Source organism: Meleagris gallopavo, chromosome 2 (assembly GCF_905368555.1).
Source record: "Meleagris gallopavo chromosome 2, MGAL_WU_HG_1.1, whole genome shotgun sequence".
Classification (NCBI taxonomy): Eukaryota; Metazoa; Chordata; class Aves; order Galliformes; family Phasianidae; genus Meleagris; species Meleagris gallopavo.
Genome location: NC_139405.1, coordinates 58,218,436 through 58,244,974, shown reverse-complemented (window position 1 = coordinate 58,244,974; position 26,539 = coordinate 58,218,436). Strand labels below are relative to the sequence as shown.

Below are 26,539 nucleotides of genomic sequence, written 5' to 3'. Positions count from 1 at the left end.
TGATGCAAAATAAATGTTAAAAACCAAACAGAACAAAGCCCATAACAACAAAATTCTTTGCCTTAATTCATTTGTCTTGATAAATAGACAGATGCAAACACACATTTATATTTTTATAAAACATATATATTGATATATATTGTGTATGGAATGCTTCTAAGTAAAGCAGAGGTTTGAAGTCAGAAAACTTCCACCAAGTTTCAGTCTTAAGGATTGAAAAATTAGTTAATTTAAATATAGCCTACCAGTAAGGAAAACTATTTAAATCTCTTTACGTACCATGGAACAAATCCTGTCTCCAGCAATATACATGGTTATCATAAAAACAAACAAACAAACAAACAAACAAAAAACAAACAAAAAAAACAGTGACTCTGCTTTACATGGCTATCATAAAAAAAAAAAAAACAACAGTGAATCTGCTGAGATATGGTTTACCAAATCCCAACATATTAATAACTCTGAGAAAAATCAAAACTGATTTCTCAAGACAAAGAGTTATCTTTCTTGAAGGTTCACTGTATATGCCGGTCACCATGACAATAATCACCAAGCCTCTCACAGTGTTATCTGAAGCACCACAGGAACATGCCTTACACAAAATAGAAAACAGAATGCAATACATTGCATTCCAATGTACAGCAGGTCAGTATGGATGAATACCGAGATTAAATGACAGTACAGATTCAATACTAGTAAAGCAGTAGGATCAGTCCACAGCTTCCTCCACTGTCCATAACATCTTCATAGGACACATGAGTTTTCCATTTCATTTACATAATCTTTAAAACAACCTTAACCTTGATGCATTCCTTGCTGCAGATTCTTTTTTCACATGGCAAGGATCATTCTTCAGTGTTTGTGGCCTAGGCAGCCCTGTCTCATGTTTAGCAGTATTTACACACCTACATGTCTGTTCTGCTGACTTCAAATTAATTTTGACAGAGAAAGAAGCTAATGTACAAGACTTGCTGGATCGGGGTTATATGGGAATAAGACTAAGGTACAGCAAAGATAAATAGAATGGCAATTAATGCTGAAGAGAACAGACTGTTGAAAACAGAACCCAGCCTGTGTAAAATTACTAGCAAGAGACCTGAAAAGCAGAGGCACATCACTCGGTGTAATTGCATGACTCCTCTGAAATGAAGTGCCCCATTAATGGTTACAAGTCCAGTGTGCAGGTGAGACTGTTGTCAAATCTGTTGCTACTCAGTCAACAACCCTAGGGTAAAATTCAGTGCTGTGCAGCAAAAAACCTTACAGCTGAGAAAGAGGGAGCTCCAATGGCTTTAAAAAAGTCTTCTTATCATCCAACTTTTAGCTTTCTCAGAAGCTATAAATGACATTGACCACTTTTATGCCCTACTACCTCACTTTTAATCAAGGCACTTCAGGACTGAGGGAACACTGCAATGAAGTACTTGAGCTACCATGCAAGGATGTATTTATTTCAGTGAGATATAAGAAGAAAGCATGCTCAGCAAAGGAAAGGCAGGAAATAGGAGAGAGAACAAAATTAGGGAAGTGAAGAGGAGCTGTTTAAATTAACTCATTGCATCTGTCTTAAGTCATACAAAAAGATATAATTTTACCCAAGAGCAAGCCTTGCAAATGGCAATTTATTTCCTAGAAATAATTTAATGACACACCACTACTTGAGTGCCTGGTACTTTACATACAAATAAAAATGGCAAGTCCCTGCACTTCAGCATTGTCATCTAAATTAGACTTTTGAGACCAAGTCCTCTGTGGGTATAAATTAGCATAGCTCCACTAACAGTGGAGGAATTATTTATGCAGCATGCACCAGAAGGGGAAGGATACTGGGAAAAGACATTTTTTTGACTATAAACTGCATGGGAAAAATATATTTCTTGCCTGTAAAATACCAATCCAGTTTTGATAGTCTTTATTTACATTATTAATACTCCAGGCATCTACAATAAGCCTGTGATTTTGCAGCATTTGTAGATCTGAGCATTTGTAGATTTGCAGAGATGAAATAAACAGATTCATTAAGTCACTGGAATACACCTTGCAGGTCTCTCAAAAAAAAAAAAAAAAAAAAAAAAAAAAAAGGTAAAACAAGGATGAGTCACATAGAACAAAAGGATTCAGTAGTCAAGGCTTCTCATCTGCTTATGTGAAACTCTTGAATTTTTTTTTGCATTAAAAACCACAAACATAACAGGGTAAATGGCCATAAAAATTAGGTATGCTTACATTTAAAGCAAATTTTAAAATCTTGTCCAGTGTATTTTTTGAGCTGTCACAAACCTTGATGGAGAAAATAATATATCATTCTAAAGAGAATTAAAAAGCAGTAGAGTGGGCATGAACATGCACAACACATCACTGATCTGTGCTGTTCACATCCACATGTAACAGCCTGAATGGATGTCAGTCACAAAAAGTGGGAAAAGAGTTAATTTTTGCTTTGATAGAATTTAAAATGTTGTCCTATATAAATTATTTAAAAAAAAAAAAAAAAGTGATACAAATTGCAGCCACGTGGAATCATGCCTTTAAACTCTAAAAGAAAAGAATCCAAGATGCTATCCATCAGGATCACAGGACTCAAAGAAATGGCTGTTTTCAGAATTGCCTTGGAGCCAAAGCATATGTACTTTAGTGCAACCAGTTGTGATTCCATCAGAGAGACTACAGCTGGTCAATTCATCTCTCATTGAAACACACATGGCTCTACAAAGTTGATGAAATATGGTTATTTATTGTTTTTCTTTTCAGGATATATTCAATAATGGTACTTTCACCTGGTGATATACATCAAGATGGTTCACTTGTGAAGCCTTCCTAGTGAATGCTGGGAAGCCTAAAACTGTGCTCCACTTTACCCACCATAAATTCATTTATTTTAAAATATTACCAATGTGTTGTTTCTTCCCAAAAAGTATATACAAATGGACTCACAAAAAGCAAATTGTAAAAGCAAGAAGCATGGGAAGAATACTTCACTTAATTATATTTAATTATTTGAAGATAAATAGATTTGCAGTAGTAAGAAACATTAGTGCTATAATTGCAGTAACTGCAGTAGTGCTCCGGACATAGGAACTCCCAGATGCTTCATCCTCTGGAGTTGTACTGAATCTGCTCTATAAGGAGCATTTTACTCATCAGTCATATTCTGCAAGTTGAATGACAGTGATGTTTTCACAGACTGATCAACTCACTAATGGAGGTTATCTATCACCTTTTATTATTGTAAAGTATACTAAAGTGGCTAAGTGGCTAAAAAAACTTTTTGACAGGTGAATATTGCATTTCTTATTTGACAAGGCAAAAGTGAATCAAAATTCAATATGAAAAAGCATGCTTTTTGGGGGGTTTGATGTCTTTCTCTACGTAAGTGCTGTTTAAAACAGTAGAGAGAGAATCTTAATTGAACAAGCTTTCAAATGAAATGCAACTTTAAGTGCACAAATGTGCTCTTAATGGTGGAATACCAGTAAATAACCCTCTCTTTTAAAAATTCTTATCCAAAGTTATCTCAGATTGGAAGACATTCCAGAGGAGAGGAGAGGAGAGGAGAGGAGAGGAGAGGAGAGGAGAGGAGAGGAGAGGAGAGGAGAGGAGAGGAGAGGAGAGGAGAGGAGAGGAGAGGAGAGGAGAGGAGAGGAGAGGAGAGGAGAGGAGAGGAGAGGAATATGCACAAAGTTTCAGTATACAGTAATCAAATTCATGGCAGGAGTACAAACCATAAATATTTCTTAAAATGCTATTCTTTTTTTTTTTTTTTTTTCTTTCTTTCTTTCTTCCTTGATATGGAAACCTCCAAATCCCATAAGACTCTAAGACACATGCCACATATCTGGGAGAATTGAAAAGACAAGGCTCTAGAACAACTCATAGGATTGGGATGAAAGTAATCATCTGAGAATGTGGTTTTTTCCCACAGTAGATGGGTGTGTTGTAGCTTCCAGAAGGACATGTGGACTCCTAAGCACTGAAGAAGTATGCATGCTATATTCCTCTCTTTTCTTTCTCAAAATGAACCTTCCCAATTTACAATTCTTGGAAGAAATTTCAGTTTCATTAAACTGAAAGGACCTGCATTTTCTTAAATTGTCTGCACATGTCCCGGGAAGCCCATCTATCCAAGCACAGACAGCCTAAGACAGAGCATGGGCATCAAGATACAGTCACAGCTGAGAAGCTAAAGTAAAGCAGTCAAAAGCATGCCGGTAATTGGGGGTTTCAGAATGGAAACAATTTGGCACTGCCTAATGAACTGTGTCAACTAGAAGAAACAGACCTTCTTGATAGGCACATTCAAAGTGGTGTGGAGGTTTATTTGTAGTTACAGCTTAACAATGATGCATGTTGAAAAAATACTAAGCAGGACATTTTGGTTAGGGGTGCATACAATGTGCACATCTGAATACACTGAACACTCCTGAAGGATTCTTGAAATGAGTGAAAGAGTGTTTCAGAGTGTTCTTGTGTCATTAGAGCTGCCCTGTGCCTGCCCGTAGGTGCAAAATTTCATTTACTTTTGAAAAATTAATGAAAAATTTGATTGCGGTGTCTGGCAATGTGTCTTTTGAAATAAGCTTAAAGCTTCCATTAATTTGAAGTTGTTAGCACATCCATTTTATGTTGTTAGATATTGTTGTTAGAATTACATAAGATATCACAACAAAAAATAAAGAAAATGTGTTCAACTGCTCAAGAAAAACAAACTAGTCAAAACTGTTGTTCTTTGGAATTTTAGAGTTACACAGTACTTTTAGTCTTGATCTTTTTGAAAGCTGCTATGATTTATTGCTGTAACTCAATAGCCACAAATTGAAAACATAGATTAAAATGTCTCGTGCTTGACCTCTTCACAGATAGTCCAAGAATATGAATATTAACTCTATGCATTCAAGAGCTGGTGATTGAGTTATATATTGTGAAAGGTATTATTTCAAATCCTATTTCACCAAATGAATTACATAGTTCCACTGTGAATTTTATTGTTGTTTTGTTTGTTTATGGTGTGCTAATAGGCATTTTAGAAACCACTGGGCAATCTCCACAAATTTATAATACTGAGTGGCCATGGAGACATATGAGTGCTCCTGGTCCATGACTGGATGACCTTTGTGCTTTAGCAAGAAGAAATCTGATCTTAACTAACACTTCACCCAAAGAAAACCTTGACTTTTATTTACTCTATTAAAGATTAAATATCAGTCAGCTACTCATGCACAAAACTTTGAAAAGAAATGCGCAATAACCACCACAAAAATAAAAGCACTTTCCACATTCTCTTGGAGTCTCCTGTTCACATTTGTAGCACTGTCAGTCTTAGCCTTATTCTTTCTCCTCTCAGGCACTGTAGTCTCCACGACGACTAAGTTTTATTCGTGTGGCACAAAGTAAAGACAATGCTGAGCTATCCTGACTGAAGACAAATAATAGAAGAACATGTATTTCCTCAGTAAGGCTCTGGTGTAGGTAACAGCATATTTTCTCTTCTGTCTCTCGTCTGGTTGAGCCATTAAGGGGGAAAAGATTGCTTACATCATCTTTTCAGTGTGTGTATCTAGCATAGGATCAAACACACAAATTCTAAGTCCTTACACCATATTGAATTCCATTAAATTAAACTTACACGAGCCCTATGAGTTGCAGCTCTGGAAAACATGGTCTTTACACAAGCTGTGACAGCTTCCCATCAGCTACTTTATCCCTCTTTACTTTCTGTTGAAGTAGATTGATGATTGCTTCTGACTTCTTCAAAACTAGTTACAGGACTCTCTTTGACTTCTTCTAATAGGAGCTTCCTATACATTTCTACAACCCGCAGATTTCTTTCCTAATTCACAGCAATTTTCTAATTTGTACTCAGGCCTGATGGCATCAGAATATGGTTTGCAGCTTGTCCTGCAAATCAGTGCAAATTGTTTGGCCTCTCCCTGTTTGCTGGCTTTAAATGATGCATTAGAAAGCTACTTTAAGTTCCCATTTGTTGTAACCAGAATGGTTCATTAGTAAACAAGAATGCTTTCAGGGAATTATCATTTCAGTTCTTATAGGAAAAGTGCTTTCTGTACAGGCTTTATTTTTTAAATTCAGCCTAAGTTATGTTTACCCCATGCTTCTGCATCCTTTATGAACTGTGGCTCCGTGGAAATAAGCCACCTCCCTCTTACACCCGTGGAACTGGAGCACTTCAATATGCAGTTTGTAAATTTTACCCATTGAGTATTTTCTAAATGGCACTGTTTTTTTGAGATGCTGCCCCAAGTCCTTTCAGCCTCAGTCTGGATTTTTGTTTGCCTTTACAAATCTCTCAGCTGTTTGTCCTGTATCTGTCCTTGTTTATAATGATAGTGCTTATAAAGACAGTAAGAGTAGGAGTGTATAGTTCCTTGCCACTAAGTCTTTGCAAACAATTATACAGTACATTAAATTGCCTTGGTTTGAGGCAACTTAATCCTCAACTAATAGCAAAAAATATAACTAAGACTGTTTACATACGGATTGTCTGTCCACGGCGGTGGGGGAACAACAGCAACAACAACAACAACAACAAACCATGCAGAAAACCAAAGTAACTGCAAATTCTCAGCTTAACACATTTCTTTATGTAGACAAGCTATCTATTTTAGTTAATTCTTTACAACTGGACTGTAGCGGTGATATACCAGCATCCATAAAAAAAAATATTATTTACTCATTTTGCTTTCACATCCATTGTTATGATTCTAAAGCTGGAGCCCAGTCAGTGAGAGAAGCTTATTACAGTAACATCCAAATGTGACACACAGCAAGGATAAATGTGTTATCCAGCTTGTACATGCATAAGCAGACTCCCTGGAAATAGAATTCAGACCAATATTTTCATTTTCAAACCTGCATTTTCCTGCATCTGAGCAGTCAATTGAGCATCTCCTTTTTTAAGTAAGATCCAATTATAATGAGAGCTTGGATTGACAGAAAACATTATTATAACTGAATGAGGTGTCAAATCCATGATTAATAAGGTTCTTCATTTAAGTTCAACAATAGCAGCATCAGACTACAGGCATATAATTATTCAATAACATAAAACATTTTTAAGAAGTTTTAATTTCCATTTTGAAGAGTAAAAGGCAATGTCTCACATTTGGATGTTCATGTGGGGCAGAACTAATTCAGTATTTCAGGAGAGGATTTTATCTCTGCTTTCTGAAGATGCAAACTAACAAAAAAGCCTTTTGCACAATCTAAGCCTGCTGTTTGAGGAGTTAGCTTCTGTTTTCCTCCTAGCTTCTGTATTTTTGCATCCACCTTCTTACTGTCTGAACTGCAAGAGCAGATTGGGAACATCTGTAGTGTTGGAGGTTTGTGGCTTAGGTGTCCATATGGTCGTATATAGATGGACTATATAGAGTACGAGGCAAACAAATCAGCAGATAAAGAGCTGACATTTCTTGATAACCACAGTTCGTGTAAGTGGTTTATAATCATTTTGTGTGGTTCAAGATTTTTTTCTGTTCAGTACTATTTCTTTTTATGTGAAACGCAATGAAGGCAGGATAGTTACAAATTAGCATATTCACAGGGGGAAAATGTCATATTTACAAAGAAAAATTCCTCTAATAGGAAAAGCTTTCTTGTAACAAAAATGCAAATCCCTCCATCCTACATAAATTCTGCTTTCCAAATTTCACAATTTGATAGAACTGGATATTGCATGTTTCATTGCTTCTCAATTTCATCTTCCTAGCCTACCTTCTTAATCCTCTCTTCCATCCGACTGGTGGTGCTGCTCCATCACTGCAGGCAGAATAAGTGATTTGGCTGTATAAGCTTTGTGCGAGGTTGACTTGGAAAAATGGCCTCTCAGGTCAGCCTTCATTTATACATCATCAGTTACATCCCACTACTTTTTATCCAAATATGATCTATCAATAAAAAATACATATATAACCCATACTGTAGCAGGCTCATTTTCTCATTTTCCTCCTTCCCTGACACCTTGCATGCTTGCACAAACTAACCTTTAAAACACAACTTTTAGTTTAATGCTAGCATTTGTCAAAGTCCCACAAACTAGGGAAATTTATGGAGGCATTCTGAGAAACATCTGAATTTCTAACAATAAACCCCCATCTCCTGAAACTCGCTGCTAAATTCTGCAAGCTGCCAGATGAAGACAGCTTAAGACACTAGCTAGATAAACAGCAGCAGATGCAGATAACAGGCACAAAAGCTCTTGCCTACTATGAGAATATAGTATGAAGTGGTTAACAGCAGATCAAGCTCAAAAATGTTAGTGGGCCTCAAGGTTACCACCTTGCAATGCTATAAGGGATGAGTTTGCACCACTTCTCTTTCTTGTTTCTTCTGCTTTCAAATAACCACACTTCAGAATTAAGCTGTCCTAGGCAACAGTCGGTTTCATTTTACACCTCTTAAGTAAATTCATTTTCAGATGAAAACTTTTAAGTGAGGTTAAAATGTAGTAGTGCCTGGGAATTTTGGTGCTATTATTTTAATGTTGTTACTGCAATTCCTATTGTGGTAGCCAGTGCACAAAATGCTGTATACAAGCAAAATTGATGTCTGCCGCTATAAATACCCCAGAAAATGGGAAAATGAAGCATTATGTCCCATTTCATAAAGGAGACAGCTACATGAACAAGTTGCTACAAAGTAAATGAGTGTGGATTTCCAGCTCATTAACTACTCCATGGCAACTGTCTGGGTGGTTATGGCTCCAGAGTAAATGTGAGGCAGCTCTGACCCTTATGGAAGTGCGGTAATGTATCTTGCATTTACCTGAGATTTAAGAATCCATATAGAGTAACTAATGAGCTGGAAATCTACACTCTTACTTCTCACATGGCAGTTTCTTCACGTATCTTGAGGCAATGATAATTATGTGATTTGTCTCGCGTCATGAGACAGACAAGGGAACATAACCCAGACTTAAAGATCTGCAAACCCCAATCTTTGCATGGCTAGAAAATTCTTGTAGAGCTGCAGTTCATCTCTTTAGTATATCTTCCTTCAAATGGGATCACTTCACAAGCAAACTCAGCCATTTTTCCCCCCTCATTAATACTGCAGAACATGCATATACCACATATACAAAATGGATAGGTAAAAGTAGATTCCAGATAGTTTATTCACTTTACATATATGTCCTAAACATAATTTACTTTTCCAAAGACTCATAAATAGTAAAGTATGATATCTAAAGTAAAATAAATATAAAAACAAATAAACAAGAGGATGCTTTGAGAATAGTCTTATTCTGCTTTATGCTTCAGGTTTCAATCTCATCATGGCAGGAACTGCCACTCCCAGTTTTTCCCTTAGAAACAGTCTGGACTTTATTTTCCTGTAGTCTAAGCATTCTTTTGCCCCAGTACTGTCCACCAGGGTAGTTCATAACATACCACAAGCAAGCAGAGGCTTATTTCCTTATACATATATATTTTTTTTCTGCACTGACTCCTACCAACTGATTGTCTGATAAGACTCCATCACACTCTTTCAAGTGATACAAACTAATGCCTACAGCCTTTGTAAAACCCCTGCTCTGATTTTTCAGAGGCACTACTGGAATTAAAATAGCTATAACTGCAGAATAGACTGCCTCCTCAAACTTCCTGTTGCCATCAAAAAGAAAAAAAAAAAAAAAAGTTGAGCCAAAGGGAGGATAATCTGAACCATTGTACCACAACATACTGTCATTAAAAATATTTCCCAGTATAATTATTAAGTGACCTAAGGTAGGACAACAGCATAATGCTGTTAAATACCTTGACAAAGTTCCATATAAAATATACATTTCTATTCATAGAGAAGGGAAATACATTTTCTCAGAACAAGCATTAAAAACATACTTCTTAGCTTTTACAAACTCCCTCACAAAATAACAGATAAGTTTCATTACTATTTATATTATCACCATAGTTCGTATGTCACATCTATGTACTAACACATTCAAAAAGCAGAGAGGGAAAGCCCATGACTCATAGTGTCTTTCCAAGCTTTAAAGGACTTAGTTTTTTTTTTCTCCATAGCATTCTTTTTCCTGATAATCAGTTCCTCACTGCAAGGACTATAGAAAACGAGAGTTGTGCCATTGGGTCCTTCAGGATTTGGATGTACTGTCACACTGGCAGCAAGTTTTTGTTTCATAGGGCAGTATATTTCAAAGTGTAATCCCAGCCTTCTTAGATACTTTCAGTTCTGGCATGCCTGGCTGTGACAGTAGTGCAAAAACTTGAATTTCATGAAGGAAGGCATAATGGAAATGGAAAACATCAGTACTATCTTTTACATTGACCATATTCAACACTTTAGTGACTCCAATGTGCATCCCTTTTCTGCTAACAGATTGGGAATTTGCGTATTTGCCCTTGCATCTCACTAGGATGTCTTATTCTCTTATTAAGTTATCCTTGTGTTCAAGTAAAGCAGACAGAGAATTACTCTCTTAACAGAAGATTCCACAGCTGGATATCAAACTGCTCAATGCTGTCTGAACTGTGCTACTCCATGGTAAATATCTGTGCTTACAGAGTAGAAAATGAAGTTTTCAGAAACTGGACTCTGCTCCTACTGCTTCAAATCTTGTCTGTCACCCTCCCAGGCTCAGAGCTGGAGCTTGTGCACAGCCCAGCCATCAGCAAGGCCTACACAAACACTGCTGGTCTGTACAACTCCTGTAAGTATTGTTGTGGAAACAAGCATTTTCTGAAACTGTTCCTGCTCACAATCTGAGTACTCGAGCACCTCCAGGCTCACTCCAGAATGCAGTTCATGGGCAGCCACACAGATTTGGAGGCTGGGAGAGTTACTAGCAGTGACATCAGGCACCTCATGCCAGATGGTCATCAGGGCGCAGAAAAGCCCCTGAACATGTTTAAGCAGGCATGTGACGAGCAGCACTTCAGCTGCCAGCTGCCCCTGGGCTTGATTTTCTGACCTTCTTGCTACAAATAGAAGGGCAAAAGAGGCAGTGCAGCCTGGAGAACAGTGATATGGGAAGTCAGGCTGCAAGGAACACAAGTTTGAGAACAATGTATCGGGTTTCTCCTGTGTTACCTTTTTGGGGAGTTATTCTGCTGCACTACAGCAGAATTTCGATTTTTTTATTAACTATTTCTTTTTTTGCCAGTCAATTTTTCTCCTACTGACATCAATGGCTGTTGGCTTAAGCACCCTATGCAGTATTTTCCCTCTTCTTATCAGGGGTGCCATATTTTTTTCTGTGCTTGATTTTTTTTTTTTTTTTAATTTCTTCTAGGCATCCCTTTTATTTTTATATTTCTTATCTCTTTGTTCTCTAAGTCATTCACTTTTCATCCTAAATTATGCAATTTTCTTTTAGCCAGTTGGCATTTACATCAGTCAGCATACACAAATGTTCGTCTATACTTCCTTAATTTCATGTACTATATCAGCAATTCCTGCAGCAGTAATGGCTTTCTGCAATGTGACTTACGCCTCAGATTGCCCTGCTAGCTTTTCAGGCAATTATCTACTGCCTGTCCTTCTGGCAGGCACATTGCTATCTTCTCCATTTTATTTTGGTTTTGAGAGTAACATCAATCCACAGTAAGTGCATACTACAGACTTGATGCTTCTCTGTGGAAATTTTAAGTGTTTCATATTGTTTAAAATAGAAAAACGCCTTAATACCAGCACTTCATACTGAGAAAATCAGGAAAACTCCAGTCATTTATTTGCTGGGGCTTTAGGGCTCCCTGCTTCTTTAACTCCTTCCTCTTGGTTCATCCAGAGTTTATCAGCAGACCTGATCCCTTACCATCCAAATCACAGCCAGCATTGTTTGGTTTATTTTGCATAGAAATCTGGGACACAAGGGGGGGATGGCACATAGGCAGGAATCAGTCCAGCATGGCATCAAGATACATAAAGTGTTCCTGGGAAATGGTCATGGGCCCCCAGGTACAGACACAGTTATAACGATCACTGCAATGGCAGCAATACAAAGTCCTTCAGTTGAGGCTTTCAAGCCTATAAGAGAGCATGAAGTGGCTTGAGACCAAACAGTACCTATTGCTCACTCCAGTTTTACTCCTAAAAACCTAGCTGAAGACAGATGCTCTCCTGTTTGGAACAGATGCTGCTGGGGAAGAAAATGAAAATCCATTTGTCGTTTTGGCTTCTGTCTGAAAATGGATGTGGCCTTGGCTTCAGCCCACTGCCTGACTGCAGGGAGGAAGAAATGTGTTAGAAAGATGCAAGCAAGAGGAAAAGCCATGCTTCTTTGAAAGCAGTGGAGAGCAGTGAGGAATCAAAGCTACAAAACTCTGGAGTCTGAAGGGCACTGGCAAGTATAGTCTGGGGATATTCAAGACATGTGGTTCTGGGGAAAGTCAGACCCTCATGTGACAGAGGTGGGGTAGGAGAGAGGGACTCTGAAGCCCATTGTGCTTATAGTACCTGGAGGAATAAGAAGTGGCAGCACACAGGATTTCAGGAAACTGGGAGCTTGACTCACCAGACCAGGCTGTGGTGGGGATTGAGTTTTGACACACTTCAAGAACTTGGCCACTGTGATAAGACGAGTTCATAAATCTGTAAAGACTGCACTTTACAGTATCATAGAATCCTTAGAGTTGGAAGGGACATTTAAAGGTCATCTACTCCAACTCCCCTGCAACAAACAGGGACACCTGTGAGATCAGGTTGCCCAGGACCTGATCCAGCCTCAACTTGAAAGTCTCCAGGGATGGGGTATCAACCACATCTCTAGGCAATGTGTTCCAATGTCTCACCACCCACATTGTAAAAGATTTTTTCCTTATATTAAACCTAAATCAACTGTCCTTGAGCTAGAAACCATTTCACCTTGTTCTACCACCACAGACCCTGCCAAAGAGGCAGTCCCCTTCTTTCCTGTAGCTCCCCTTTAGATACCAAAAGGCTGCTATCAGGTCATCTTGTGGCCTTCTCTTCACCAAGATGAGCAGCCCCTGCTCTCTCAGCCTCTCCTTATAGGACAAATATTTCATTCCACGGATAGGAATTCCAGTTTTCCCATACTATTTGCGAGGACTCACAAAGAAATTAGAAAGCAACATGAAGAAATTATGTGAGAAGTGGGGAGAGATGGTGGAAGATATAACTCCAGGAAGAGAGGAGCTTCCTCTTCCATGGAGACAGAGAAAAAGGGAGAGGAAACACAACCGCAGCATTAAGAGTCACAGTGGTGCACTTGTAGAAAGAAACCCTTCTTAAGTTTGCACATGTGTATTTACATCTACTAATAAACCAAACTTTCCTTCCTTATTTCTAGTGCCAAAAGATCGCAGTCTGTTCTTATCTGTTCCTTGCTGGCTGTCCTACATCTATTTTCTAATATTTATTTATTTAGGATGTTAAGTTACTTGCCACACAGTAAAAATATTTGTATTGAACATGCTGCAAAAAGGCCCCAAACCCATGATAAATGCTCTGGAAACAGAAAAGAAGTAGTTGGGAGGAAGGAAAGGAGGCACTGCAGGAAAACTCATTTGCTGAAAAATGCAGCTTGTGTCTTATCAATTTAATTCCAGATAAGTCTTCATTTTGCTGTGAAGACAGATGTGATAAATATGTTAATGGCAGATTTCAGTAGTTCAGTTTGTAGAACTGCAAAGCTAGATGGAAGTGATAATTTTTCTTTCGTTTTAATTTTGAAATAAAAAGCAAGAAGGCAGGAAATTTCCTGATATCATAACACTGTAATGACTTTTTGAAGGATAATGGACTTCAGCACAGGATGACGATTAACTATCGTGGCCTGATCCTCATTTTTTATTAAATTCCAGTTTGCCTGGCCAGAATTTTCTCAGCTTTCTTATTAAGCTGAGCAGATTACTGCCTGTGACTGACTTTTCCAGTTCCACATTCATAGAGGCATTTAGCATCAATCCTTACTTGAAGCTTGTGAGTATTTTACTGATACTAATGTTCCTCTGGCTAGATACATGCTTAAGCAGGCTACTGAAAATAGCTCTGCATGGAGCTATCCTCTCTTACTTTTTTCTGGAGGAAGATGCTAGGGGAGAATCTTTATTTATTTATTTATTTATTTTTATTTTTTAATTCATTAAGAAGCACATTTAGTGCCCCCAGGGAGTATGAAGACTAAGCTGTGGCCTTCCGTGCATTGATAACCATTTTCCTATTATTAACATTCACTTAGAAATATTTAGTGAGAAGTCTTCTTTGACTATTCAATTAAAAATAGTTTTATAAAGACAAAACACCCAAATTACGGAGGGATATACATAAAGCTTCCTAAATCTGTTGCATATTTACTGCTTGAAACTCAAACTGTGTAAACTATAATTTCTTTCAATCTGTTGATCACACAGTAACTTGTCAATATTTCGGCTGAATGGATAATTCTTATAAGCAAAAAGAAATCTAGAAAGCATTTGCTACCTTGCATCTTTTCAGGAGGAGGAAACTGCAGGCATCAGAAAACAAGCCTGAGGAAATTTTAGGAAACACTTTCGGAATTTCTTCTGCCCACCTGGAGATACTAAACAAAAAACTGAGTTTCTGATATTCACAGCGGTGGTTCTAACTGAAGAACTTTCCGTTGCACATCTCGTTTGTCCTTTTAAATGAATCCTAATTTCAGAAAGGTGATGTCCTGTCTGATTCCTCCCTGAAGACTTCTCTCCAGGCAAGTGAGTAAGTGCCCCAAATTTCAAACTCTACCATTAACTACTAGGATTTTATCAGGTCATCCTCATTCTCTAGCTAAGCTCACCATTCAGAATCTGAATGACTTTAACTATTTAATTCAAAATGGCAGTTAGAGCCCCCTGAGGACTTCACTCCAATGGCTCAAGTGAAGAAACATGGATTTTCTCTGACTATTGATTTTTCCATTCAACAAAGGGTACCATTGTTTTGTCAGTGCTGTCCTCAGCTGGGGTACAGAACTGCTATGATTTGAAGAGGTGGATAGAGATGATATTGTTTATGAGATAGAGTTTAATTATTCTGAAATATCAGATTCATTCCAGATGCCTATCATTGTATTTCGTTCATTCATTTTGCATGGATTTTTTTTTTGGGGGGGGGGAGGGGGGGGAGAGGTGGAGAGTGGGGGAAGGGTATGGCACAAGCTTCTTTCTTCATTCAATTAACAACTAATACAAAACTTCAAACGTATGCGTGCTGAATGTTTGTTTTTTAACCAGAAAGAATGATGAGGTGAGAAGAAAAGCCAAAGTCTGCAGGGCCTTGTGGAGGTGAGAGAAGGGATCCCCAGGCTCTGAAAGAGAAAGCTGTGTCAGCAGGAGCTGAGCCGAATTAATTAGCCCTTTGAGGAACCTAGGCATAGGGCTTGGATAATGCAGCTATGTTATTTTTGTCTCTGGACTTTGCTGAACTGTGCAAACATAAGTGTCTCTGTAGTACTGCACCTTGCATGCAGAGGCTGTTCTTGCACTCATGTGAGGTTCCTTCCAGTCCACACTAGTTGCCAATTTCATACAATTCAGTGACTAAAATGGCCAAAAGAACACAGGGAAACACACTATACAGTTCTGCTCCTGGCCCTAGTATTCTCCTTACCAAGGTCAGGGAGCAGCAGGCAGAGGCAGCTGGAGCCTCCCTGCTCTCACAGTCTTGCTGGAATAGGTAATAGGTGTTCAAAGCACAAGCCATAGATAGAGGTAACCCACTCTGGCAGAGCATCCTCCACTACTGACATAGAACAGCCATATCTTAGACTTCTTTGGACTCGTGCTGCAGCAGCATTTAATCCTGGAGTACCAGGCTCCTAACAATTCGGTAAGGAACTGACCACCATCCTCCAGCATGCAGCCGGGCAGGGAGATGCCTGTAGAAGAGTGGCAAATCATGTAGCACTAAAGCTTATTCTAGGCTGCCACCTTGTCAGGGTTAAGTTCAGCTCATTAAAACATTTGTCTGTTATTTATGCAAATAAGCCTATGCAGAGTCACAAAATATGCTAAGTGAGCTATTTATCAGTTTGGCACAATCTCTAACTTTCTGAGACCTCAGACATCCCTGCTAGATTTAGAAGAAAATGAAGTCTCTGTACTGCTGTTTCTGGCAGAGAGGCCAAGGCAAAGCCTATCAGCTACGATCCACATCCTCTCAGAGGACTTGCTGTGCTTGGGATAGAACAGATAATGTATTCTGTGAGACTTTAAACCTATTGCATTAACTTTCACGATGTTTAATCTTATGAATAAGGGAACTCTACTTGTTTCGTCTTTGCAGGGAAGGAGATTTATGAATCTGCATAATTCAAATAATTCTAACTCTAATTTATTATTTATTTATAACTAGCATGTGACAAAAAAGATGATGTTCTCTGGTGCAGTCTGCTTACACATGCCTCTTTGCCAGGGCAGCTGCAGTCTAAGGTCACTCTCACTCATGAATGTGCAAAAGAACCTCAACTCTTCCCTCTCCTGTCCTTAATGCTCGCTCCTCTCTTCAGAAAAAATACTTTTACTGCACAAGTCTGGTATGGATTCAACAACCAAGCCAAGCCACCAGTCACAGCAGGAAGTCTGAATCCTCATTACCATACAGGTCTACCAGAAACATTGTATTTACGGAATTCTTCCCCTGTTCAGCATCCCAAGCCAGTGCTAGGCTGAAGACTTCACTGTTAATTCCAGGGTTCATCCTATCTGTCCTCCCTAGCACAGTAGAATGGCATACAAAAAATAACTTTCCCTGAGCCCACCCCAAAAGCAATGCCATGAGTTCTATTGCATTTAAAATGCAGCACAATTGCTCTGCAGTCTCATACTGAGGCCTCATCAGAGTTCTGAAAGGATTTCTAGAATATAGTTTTCTTTCCCTGTAGGGAATTTGCATTTGCATGTGGAAGAGAGAAATTGATAGACATTATGTATCTACTGGACAGTCCCTTGTTGAAATCCATCAACCTGTCCTTCTTTAATTCTCTCAATATTTAAGAAAACTGTGATGGGTTGGCAAGCAGCTGAACACCCATCTACCTGTTCATTCACTCCCATTCTGATGTTAGGATAAGGAAGAGAAAAAGTGAGAAAATTCTTGGGAAGACAAAAAGACAATTTAAAAAGGAAAGAGGAAAAAAAAAAAAAGTGATGTTGCTCAGCACTTTCCACAAGAAGAAAGATGGCTTGCCATTTTCTGTTCTATGGCCACTCTCCCAATCACTCCTATCTTTTTTTATGGCTGAGCATGACACAGAATATTCTTTTGGCCACTTCAGGTCATCCGTCCCAACTGTGTCCACTCCCAGCCTCTAGGCCACCTCTTGGCCTTCTTGCTTGGAGGACAGAGTAGAAAAAAAGAGAAGGCCTATTCTCTATGCATATACTACTCAGCAACAGTCTAAACACCAATGAGTTACCAACACCATTTTAGTCACGAGTTCAAAACACAGCATCTCACAGGCTGCTATGAAGAAAATAATTTCCATCTCAGCCAGACTCAACAGAAAAATTAATGACCAAATACATTGGCTTAGGTTAATCACTAAGAAAATTGTCCTAGAAGGGGTAGTTAACTTTCTCAATGTTGAGGGCTTTTCTAAAAGTATTGCCCTTTTTATTCCAATCTATTTGCCACTTGGGTAAGTGCAAAAATATGCAGTTAAAAAGATCCATACAGCCTGACTTTCTGTGAATTTGATTCTGCTGTTTCCAGCTGAGCAAAATTCTCTTGATATATATAATGAAAACATATGTTACCCCTTAATAAATGTATGAATATAACCACTTTATGTCTCTCCATTCACTTTTGCTTTGCTGCAATTAAGGATTGTCTGTCTAAAATTATAAGGCCAAGCTTTCTGCTGTGAGTCAGCATGGTTCTGTTGTTTTTCATGGATCAATTAACACACAGTGGAGATTTTAAACATTGTTGTCTATAATGGCTAATTTGCCTATTATAAGGAATGGAGAGCCATCTGTGTACAACACCACAAGGATGGTGTCAAGTGGAGACTATAAACGACCTATGTTTGTAAGAGATTCAAAGACACAGACATAGCACAGTATTTTACCTTTGGAGCCTGTAGTACATCAGATACATCTTGCTCAGAAACTGCAAAAACAGGTTGTTGCATAAGTGTTGCTGGCTTTTTGGGAGGTCTAGGGGGTGGAAGTACAGTTTGGTTTTCATATCTTCGTACCATATAGTATTGCTCTTCACTGATCTCTTCCACTGTTGTCCTAGTCATGGGAGGTACAACTGTCTGGACATCTTTGCTGAGTAAATGAACCAACATGTTGAAGCGATACACAGGAATTTCCCAGCTCTCCATTGGACTGCTGGCACTACTGATCAGCAAATAAGAGTCTGTGATTTCTTCTTCAAGCTGCAGACCAGGCACAGCAGCCAAGATATCCTCTTTCATGGAAAGATCCCTCACGGACACTTTGACATTAAAAGGCAAACGAAATTCTTTGCAAATCTCAGAAAGCTGGTACTGCTTCTTGTCATGAATCACTTCCACAAAGCCACCTTCCATGTACATAGGGAGAAGCACTTTCTTGTATGCATTACTTAGTATTTGTTCACAAGCTAAAACATCTATGACTTTCTTTCTTCCCTCATAAAGAACTTCACTAGTCTGACACTGCTGAACTAGAAACTGATCTCCAACTGAAACAGAAAAAAGCTCTGTATGAGGAGAGTCAAAAGCTTTGGTTGCTACAACATGAAGCTGTTCCCTTTCACTTCTCGCTATCTCTAAGTCATAGGCAGTTGGAAACTCCCGAGGTCTTCTCTTGAACTTTCCTTTATAGGTCATAGGGATTAAAAAATGTCTTTTGGAGGAATCACTTCTGATCTCAGAGGCTATAACTCTTGTAGCCTGGTACTTCTTATAGATGACAATCTCTTTCCCCGTATGCAATAAGTTATAAGGTTTCTTGCTTCCTAAAAGTCCATCCATTATCTCAGCAATCATGGGAAATTCCTTGCTTGTTCTCTCAAATACATCTTCCAAAGACAGTGGCTGAAGGAAAGAGCTGGTGTCGTAACAGTCTGTTATATCCTTGACCTCGACATCTAGATCAGAGAGGATATGAACTACGTCCTTACGAACTGAAAAGAATAAGAAAAATATTTGGTTGTCTTCAAATTGATATAAAACTAAAATATTCATGCCCTGTTCGTCAAATATGAAATGTACCTTTCCTGAGATGTGCGATTGTACAACTGGTAGGCTAGTCAAAGTCTGTTTTAATTTGAGATATATGGTTAGCAGATATGTAGAAGATCTCACAAAAGAAATGAGAATAAGGTATTTCTGGGACAAATTAAACATACTTATATATTTATAACAAGGAAAGCACTGATAATTATTAAAAATTAATGTAGCTTTCCTTAAAAGGCAAGATCTTTGTATAATGAAGTTTATTCATTATTACTAGTGAAAGAGGAAGTTTCAACTATAGAGGTCCACTTGTGGAACTTTAGAATCTTTTCCTAAGTTACCTGGTTATATTCACAGGTAGAACTGAGCTATTGCCTTTAGCAATCTGATAAGCAACGACAATTCTAACCAAACTTGCAAAATTTTGGATGTAAAATTTCAAACTATATAGGATGACTGTGCAACTATGTTTTGTTAAGAATTTAGCTCCAGGTCAATGATACCAAAGGCCACTAACAAATGTAGCAAAATTTAACAAGTAAATATTATTTAATGATTCTTTATTAAAATTCACTCTGCAGAGACCTTCACACAGGTATACTATACACATACCTCCTTCTAATATGGAGTACCAATATTTCATGCCTTAAAGATGGCATCAGACATGTATTTTACATAATAACTTCTATGAAAGTAATTCAGGGTCTGTCTACTCCCACTCTGCTTTTGTCACATTAACACCTTCAGGTGAAACAATCCTAACCACCACATGTGGAAGTCAAGGAACGTGGAACAGTTAGTGAAAATGAACATTCTCTATGAACAACTAAGAGAGGTCTAGACACAAAATGTTGTTATTTATTGAGACTGAGAAGTACAGAGGATTCCTGACCACAGCCTGTGAAAATCTAATCAGATAACTCTCTTATCAGGGATCCTTTTTATTTAACTGTGGTTAGTATTTCTCATACTTCATCTTGGATCTCTCTACATCTATTTTAGTTCTTCTAAAATTGGTGAAAATTCATTTTTCATTGTCCACAAAAAACTAGTTAATATTGCACCATAAAACCTGATTTTCAAGTTGTATCAAATTGTTATTTAGGGCTCATTTAATGCTTCTTAAATGTAGAGAACACTATGAAACATGAATAAGAACACAAAATCAACAAAAAAAGCCCTCACTGGAAATATCTGTTTGGAAAATGAGTGAATACTACATACTGCTGAATCTTCTAAAAGTTTTTTAGAAATATCGCTTTGATATTACCACTTCTTAAACATCTATATGGTCATAAGAATATACTGAAGTGAATCCAGATGCAGGACTAGGATTAGATCTCTGAATATAGTTAGAGCTGTAGAAAACTTTTTTTCTTTTCTTTTATCTGGTGAAGATATACTTTCCAAACTCACATTTTAAATCACATAGCAAGAAGAGTGGAATATCTCATGAAAAGCATTTAGCAGCTATGGTATATTGTGCTGAAAGTCTCTGCTCGCTTCATTGTTTACTTATGCCCTTGCACAACTTCTATCTTCAGTTCAAAGTAATGCACAGCTATAAAAATCGGAAAGAACAGAAACAACTAGTTTCAGCTTTTTGGTAGAACAACTAGAACGGTATTTAATTACCAAGGGAAAAAAAAAAAAAACCTTTTCTTTTCTTTTAATAACTCATAACACAAATTACAGCTTTTAAAGATACTGGCTTTCTAATTCTTTCCTATTTCCTCAAACCCAGAGGCTTCAGAGATCATCCATGAATCATTATATCTATTGATATTTGTTTCTATTATAAAGTAAAATAATATTGGTTTTCATTCTGCAAAAACATCAATCTGAAAAACACAGTGTAGTTCACAAACTGTAGTCAAGTGTCTTATAAAATGTATATCACACAACAGATAGGGTTCAAAGGGATCATAAAGCCCAACTAGTTCTATTTCCTTGCCATAGGCCGAGTTGCCACCCACTAAATCAGGCTTCTCAAGGCCCCATCCAGGCTGGCCTTGAATGCCTACAGATATCTGGTGACTTCTCCGTGGCCAAAGAGATACAAAGAAAGAGGATCTCAGAACTGAACTGAACTCTTAAGCTTTGCTTTTTTATTATGTAGTATATCTCCTTTTGAAAGATTATTTAATTTTAGTGATAAGTAAAATGACAACAGAAAGTAATACTAGGAAACTATCTGTATTAATATATGACAGAGAAATACAGATGGCAATACTATTTTTATCTTTCTGCAATTTGGAATAAGCATCACTGGTAAAGATGCCCCAGGAATTCTTGCTCAAACATAAGTCTTCCTTGAGCAACTTGTATGAATTTAAGAGTGCCACATCATACATATCACACACATACACATATACAGAATAAATAATTTTTTTTACCTTAATTCCTACTTACATTTCATTACTGCCTGCACTTCGTAGACAGGCATGAGAACCAAGTAGCCACCAAAATTCTCAGGAAGTGGATTAGAGGAGTTCCACATATGTAAAGCATTGGAAAGTTTGACAATCCGGCTTCTGCACTTAGGGATTTTCCATTCTGCAATCTCTTTTAGGGTGTATATCTGGTCATCTTCACACTCGTAGAATTTTCCTTTTTGTGATAGGGGCAAAATAAAGGAATGAGACTGGTTGTTTCTGACCATAACACAGCTCACAGCCATTGTTCCATTGATCTCTTCCACAGAATTGAAGGTGATCTGCTCACCCTGTTTGATAGTGAGGTTTGCCAGTTTTATATCCTCACGGCTATAGAAACATGGATGGCCAAATCTTGTTGGCCCAATAGCAACTTTTCTTGTAATTTCTTCAACGCTGACATATGGTGTTTTGTCTGCCACAATCTTATAAAGACCTAAGAACAGAAAAGATGCATTATAAGAAGGAAAGTATACAAAGCAAGACGAGACAAATTGCAGAATCAAAAACCACACGGTTTGGAAGGGACCTCTAGAGATCATCTAATCCATCTGCCTGCTAAACCATGCTCCTTAGAATAGGTTACACAGAAAAGTATCCAGGCTGTTTTGAATACCTCTGTAGGAAACTCCACAGCTTCTGTGGGCAGCCTGTTCCAGTTCTCTGTCACCCTCAAAGATTTTTTTTTCTCATATTCATATAGAAATTCCTGCAATCTAGTTTGTGCTCCTTGTTCGGTTGTTGGACACAGCTGAGAAAAGCCTGGCCCCATTCACTTGACTCTCATCCATTAGATATTTATAAGGATTGATAAGATCTCTGATCATATCTATGTCATGATTTCAGCCATGATAATGATTGTGCCATGGTGCCATGTTTTTGATTTATAATGAGAATAATGATGACAACACACCAATGTTTTAGTTGTCACCGAGCAGTGCTATACAGAGCAAAGAATGTTTCAGTTTTTCAGCTTCTCGTGCTGTTCTGCCAAAGAGGGGGTTGGGGAGCAGAAGGAGCTGAGTGAGGACAGAAAAAGAACATCTGACCTAGCCTGGCCAAGGGCATATTCCATGCCGTATGGCATCTTGTGTAAAAACTATAAAACTCAGGGAAGTTGATTGGGTGCTGTAGCTGCTTCTTAGGGACTGGCTTGATGTCAGTAAGTGGGTGGTGATCAATTGCATTGTGCTTCACTTGTTTCACATATTCTTTTATTATCATTATTATTATTATTTTCTTTCCTTTTCTGTCATATTAAACATTCTTTGTCTCAACTCATGAGTTTTACACTTTTTTTCTGCTTCTCTACCCCATCTCACTGCAGAGGAGTGAGCTAAAGGCTGTGAGGGGCTGAGCTGCTACCAGGTTAAACCACAACAAGCAGATTGTTCAGTTGCTAGAAATGTAACTGCATAAAGATAATATCAACCACGTGATACAAAAAATAGATAGATGGAATTAGCCCATTCTACTCTACAGCTACAACACTTCTGACATCCAGCATTTTTATGTCTATGATTTAAAAAAAAAAAGAAAAAGAATAGTTTTTGCTACAGAAAAAAAAAAAACAAAGCCCACCAAAAAAAACCACCCATATTCTATTAAATTCTCGTCTCTTTCCTCAGGAAACCAGACCTTAAGAAACAAATGCAGACATGACACGAGAAAGAGTGACTTTAATGTGATCGGTGGGACACAGAGTGAATTTTCTCCCTAAACATCAGTACAACACATCCTTCTACATGCAGACTGGGAATTCCAAGAATGAGCATGTTTGAAGATAAGAATGAGAAAAAGAACTTGATCTTAGCATCTCTGATAGACCAGACCTTCAGATGGAGTGCTTCACAGTTTGGATGCTGTGGCCATAGCAATGCAATTAAAGTGCTGAAATACTGTACTGTAAGGCAGAAGCTGCATCTGTGCCTCTCTAGCCCCTGGGGCCATTATTATTTCATGTTAGTCATGGCCCTTGGAGCTGTCTCATTAGGAGTTTACATCAGAAGAAAAATGTGTACATTTCTATATTTGTGTGAGAGTTTTCAGAGAGAAAAATGAAGTAGACAATTTAAAGGACTAAACAGTAGGGTTTAGCCGAGATATGTGATTAAGCTATCCTCTTCCCAAGATGCAGCAGTGTAAATGCTGCCTCATAGAATTGCATTACATCTTTTATGTTCTAGCCACAGCTACACCAACAGTGAACCCAACCTCCCAGGGCAATGAAGCACATTTTTCCATCATCTGTACAAAGCCAAAAAAGCAGAAATTCCATGGTTTTGTTACTAACTTCTTTTGCCTCCTCCAGACCATACAAGGGGTATCATGTCCTTTGAGTAAAAGAATTCTCCCATCTTTGCTGTTATGAAGGAGGAATAGGATGCAGAGTCAAGGAATGTTGCTTGGCACAACTAGAGACACTTTCTCACCAGTTCTACATCTCATGAGTGGTTCACGCTTTATCTAAAAAGTTTTAACTGTTCTATTTGCCTATCTCACCATTTAGAAGGGAAACTGGGACAATGCTGGCTATGACTCCCTTTCTGGTGGTGATCAGAGTGAGAAGACAGGCCGGATGCCACAGCAGGTGCCCAAACCTCAGCCAGGTGTGATGCTGTAGGACTCAGTTCCTACTAGCTGCTAGGAAGATACTCATTCACACCATCTCTAGACCCCTCTCAAGGGATTTGCTTTGGTTAAAAATTGTTCTTTTTCTCCCACACCTTTTCCATTACTGAGCTTCACCCCAAATACACAGTCAACACAATTCAGGGGCCTGGAGCAAAGCAGGAGATCCTTAGGATTTCAGTCTTTAGAAAGGATATATAAATCATTCCCTAGACAATCTTTTTTTTTTTTTTTTTTTTTTCTTCTTTTCTTTCTACGTTTTTCCCACAGAATCTCTGAGTGTCTTGTCTCACTGTAACAAAAACTGCTACATTCATTTCATAGCTTTAGTGCACTTCTTTTTAGGTACATTAAGGACACAAAGTTTCTGTCTGTTTTCACAGGTTTTATCACCAGATTGGGCGTGTTCAGTTCTAGGTACCCCCATGAGATCACTAGTAGCTGGGGCAACTAACAGCTCTGAGCACTTGTCAGCAGCCGAAACTGCAGCAGCCTGTTTGATTTACTGCAAAAATAAGTCACTAATTTGCACATGCTGTCTGCAATTCTGTGCCTTCACATTTGCCTATGTGACAGTCAGCTTTTTGTGTGAAATCAGTACCTTAACACACATACATCCTCTGTGTCTGTCCTCACTGCAGCACTGTGGTTAAGTCTCATGACTTTTTTCCAAGCTGCAATATCCATGAATGTAACTGCACAGGTAAAAATGCACACACTATTTTTCTCACTAGTATTTTTAGTGCTTCTGACAGATGATTTTAGCAGTTATTAGCAAGCAAGCTAGCCACTGCAAACATAATCACTACTGGAGTTGTCAGTGTAGATCAAGACAAACTGGTTCATCAGCATTTAGAAAATATCACAGTGACAAGGCACCAATGACAGTCTGAAACTGTGGACAAGACAGCATCCCCAAACACTGCTCCTGTGTCATGCACTGCAAGCACAGAAAGGAAGGACATCATCTCTTGGCAAGGCTTGGAGAAAAGAAATAGGAATATTCTTCATTAAAAATGTATTCAAATAACATGTTATGTATCCCAAAGGCAATAACTATGTTTACAAACTTGTGATATAGGTACACATGCAATGCCCCTAGAAAACCTCTAGAATTACATTTAGAAGGCTCCATAAACTATGTTAAAAAACATTTCCAATTGATAATATATGGCAATGCACAGTCATAAGAAACTTACTTCTCCTCTGTGAAGTTGACACCAGACCTGGGCTCTAGGAATTTCCCTGGGATTGCAGAGCTATTCAGAAGCGAATTTTTTTCAGCAACAAACTGGTGACCATCATGGGTTGGAAAACAGGTTTCATGTAGAAGCATAATTACCAACTCTCACACAAACCAGACAACAGATTATCCCCTTGAGCCCAGGCAGACTGAATTTGTCAGGGCTGGAAGAAGAAAAACATTCATATCCCATTCTGCTTATTTTCTTAATTTCAGTAACAGAATGTTTGCATAGACAACTAAAGGGCCATGTGGACTTGCATTCTTAGATTCTGTATTGATGAGACCTGAATTATAGGCCCCTAGTAGCCACCTGTTTATGTTTATAAGTATGTAAAGTTCCATATGTTTTTCTCTCTATAGAAAGGAGGTGGATAAATAAAAAGTTACTCTGGTATGATGGGGGAAAAACAACTGCAATTCCTAATTAACTGCCATAATCTGCCACAGTGCTTTCTCATAAATGCTCTCCTGGCCATGGCATGTTTATTTGTTTTTCATGTGGAAATGTGCTTTTAAAAATGTTATCTGGAACTATTCAGAATCTCATTAAAATCATTATGAGTCAAATTACAAAAACAACTGTTCTCCTAATACTAGATAGCAAGGAATTCTCCAGAGTAAGGAGACATATGGCAAACTTGAGATACTAAAGTTTGGACATTTTGAGGTAAAAAAATATATATATTCTTTCATAAATCATAAAATGACTGAATCAAAACATCTTGGACTTTCATGTCCAAGAGAGTGCTTGGTGGAATGCTAGGGGGAAAAAGAGTGAATTAGGAAAAAAAAAAAACAGCAGGTTTACTGAGAGCTAACATTCTTGCTCATATAGATCTATTTTTTAAATAATTTGGGCTATAATCAAACACATAGATCTGTTGGTCTACACCAACATTCAGCAAGTGTCAGTAAATGTCAATGTGTACCATTTTTCTACATGGAGGAATTCAATTCCACATGTTTATTTCACATGCATGTCTAGGTCAGATGTCATTTCGTAAATTTGCCCCTTTGCTGCCATCTATCACATGGCAAAAAAAAAAAAAAAAAGGCAACAGAATTTTGGTGGGAAGGTTCAACCTCTACTGCCATGCCACCAATATCCTC

At 38.1% G+C, this 26,539-nt stretch overlaps 1 protein-coding gene across 5 annotated transcripts in view; it reads right to left on the bottom strand.

Annotated features, from left to right (window-relative positions):
• Positions 1–26,539, bottom strand: part of THEMIS (thymocyte selection associated) — a 78,019-nt gene that overhangs the window by 31,456 nt on the left and 20,024 nt on the right. For 4 of the 5 annotated variants that reach the window (XM_085217337.1, XM_085217340.1, XM_085217339.1 and 1 more), the window contains exons 3-4: positions 21,530–21,988; positions 18,020–19,065 (exon numbers count right to left, since the gene is read on the bottom strand). In XM_085217337.1, coding sequence (XP_085073463.1) covers positions 18,020–19,065; positions 21,530–21,988 — 1,505 coding nt within the window. Of the gene's footprint in view, positions 1–18,019; positions 19,066–21,529; positions 21,989–25,382; positions 25,637–26,539 lie in introns of those variants that run through there. The other variant, XM_085217341.1, reaches the window with a different exon arrangement.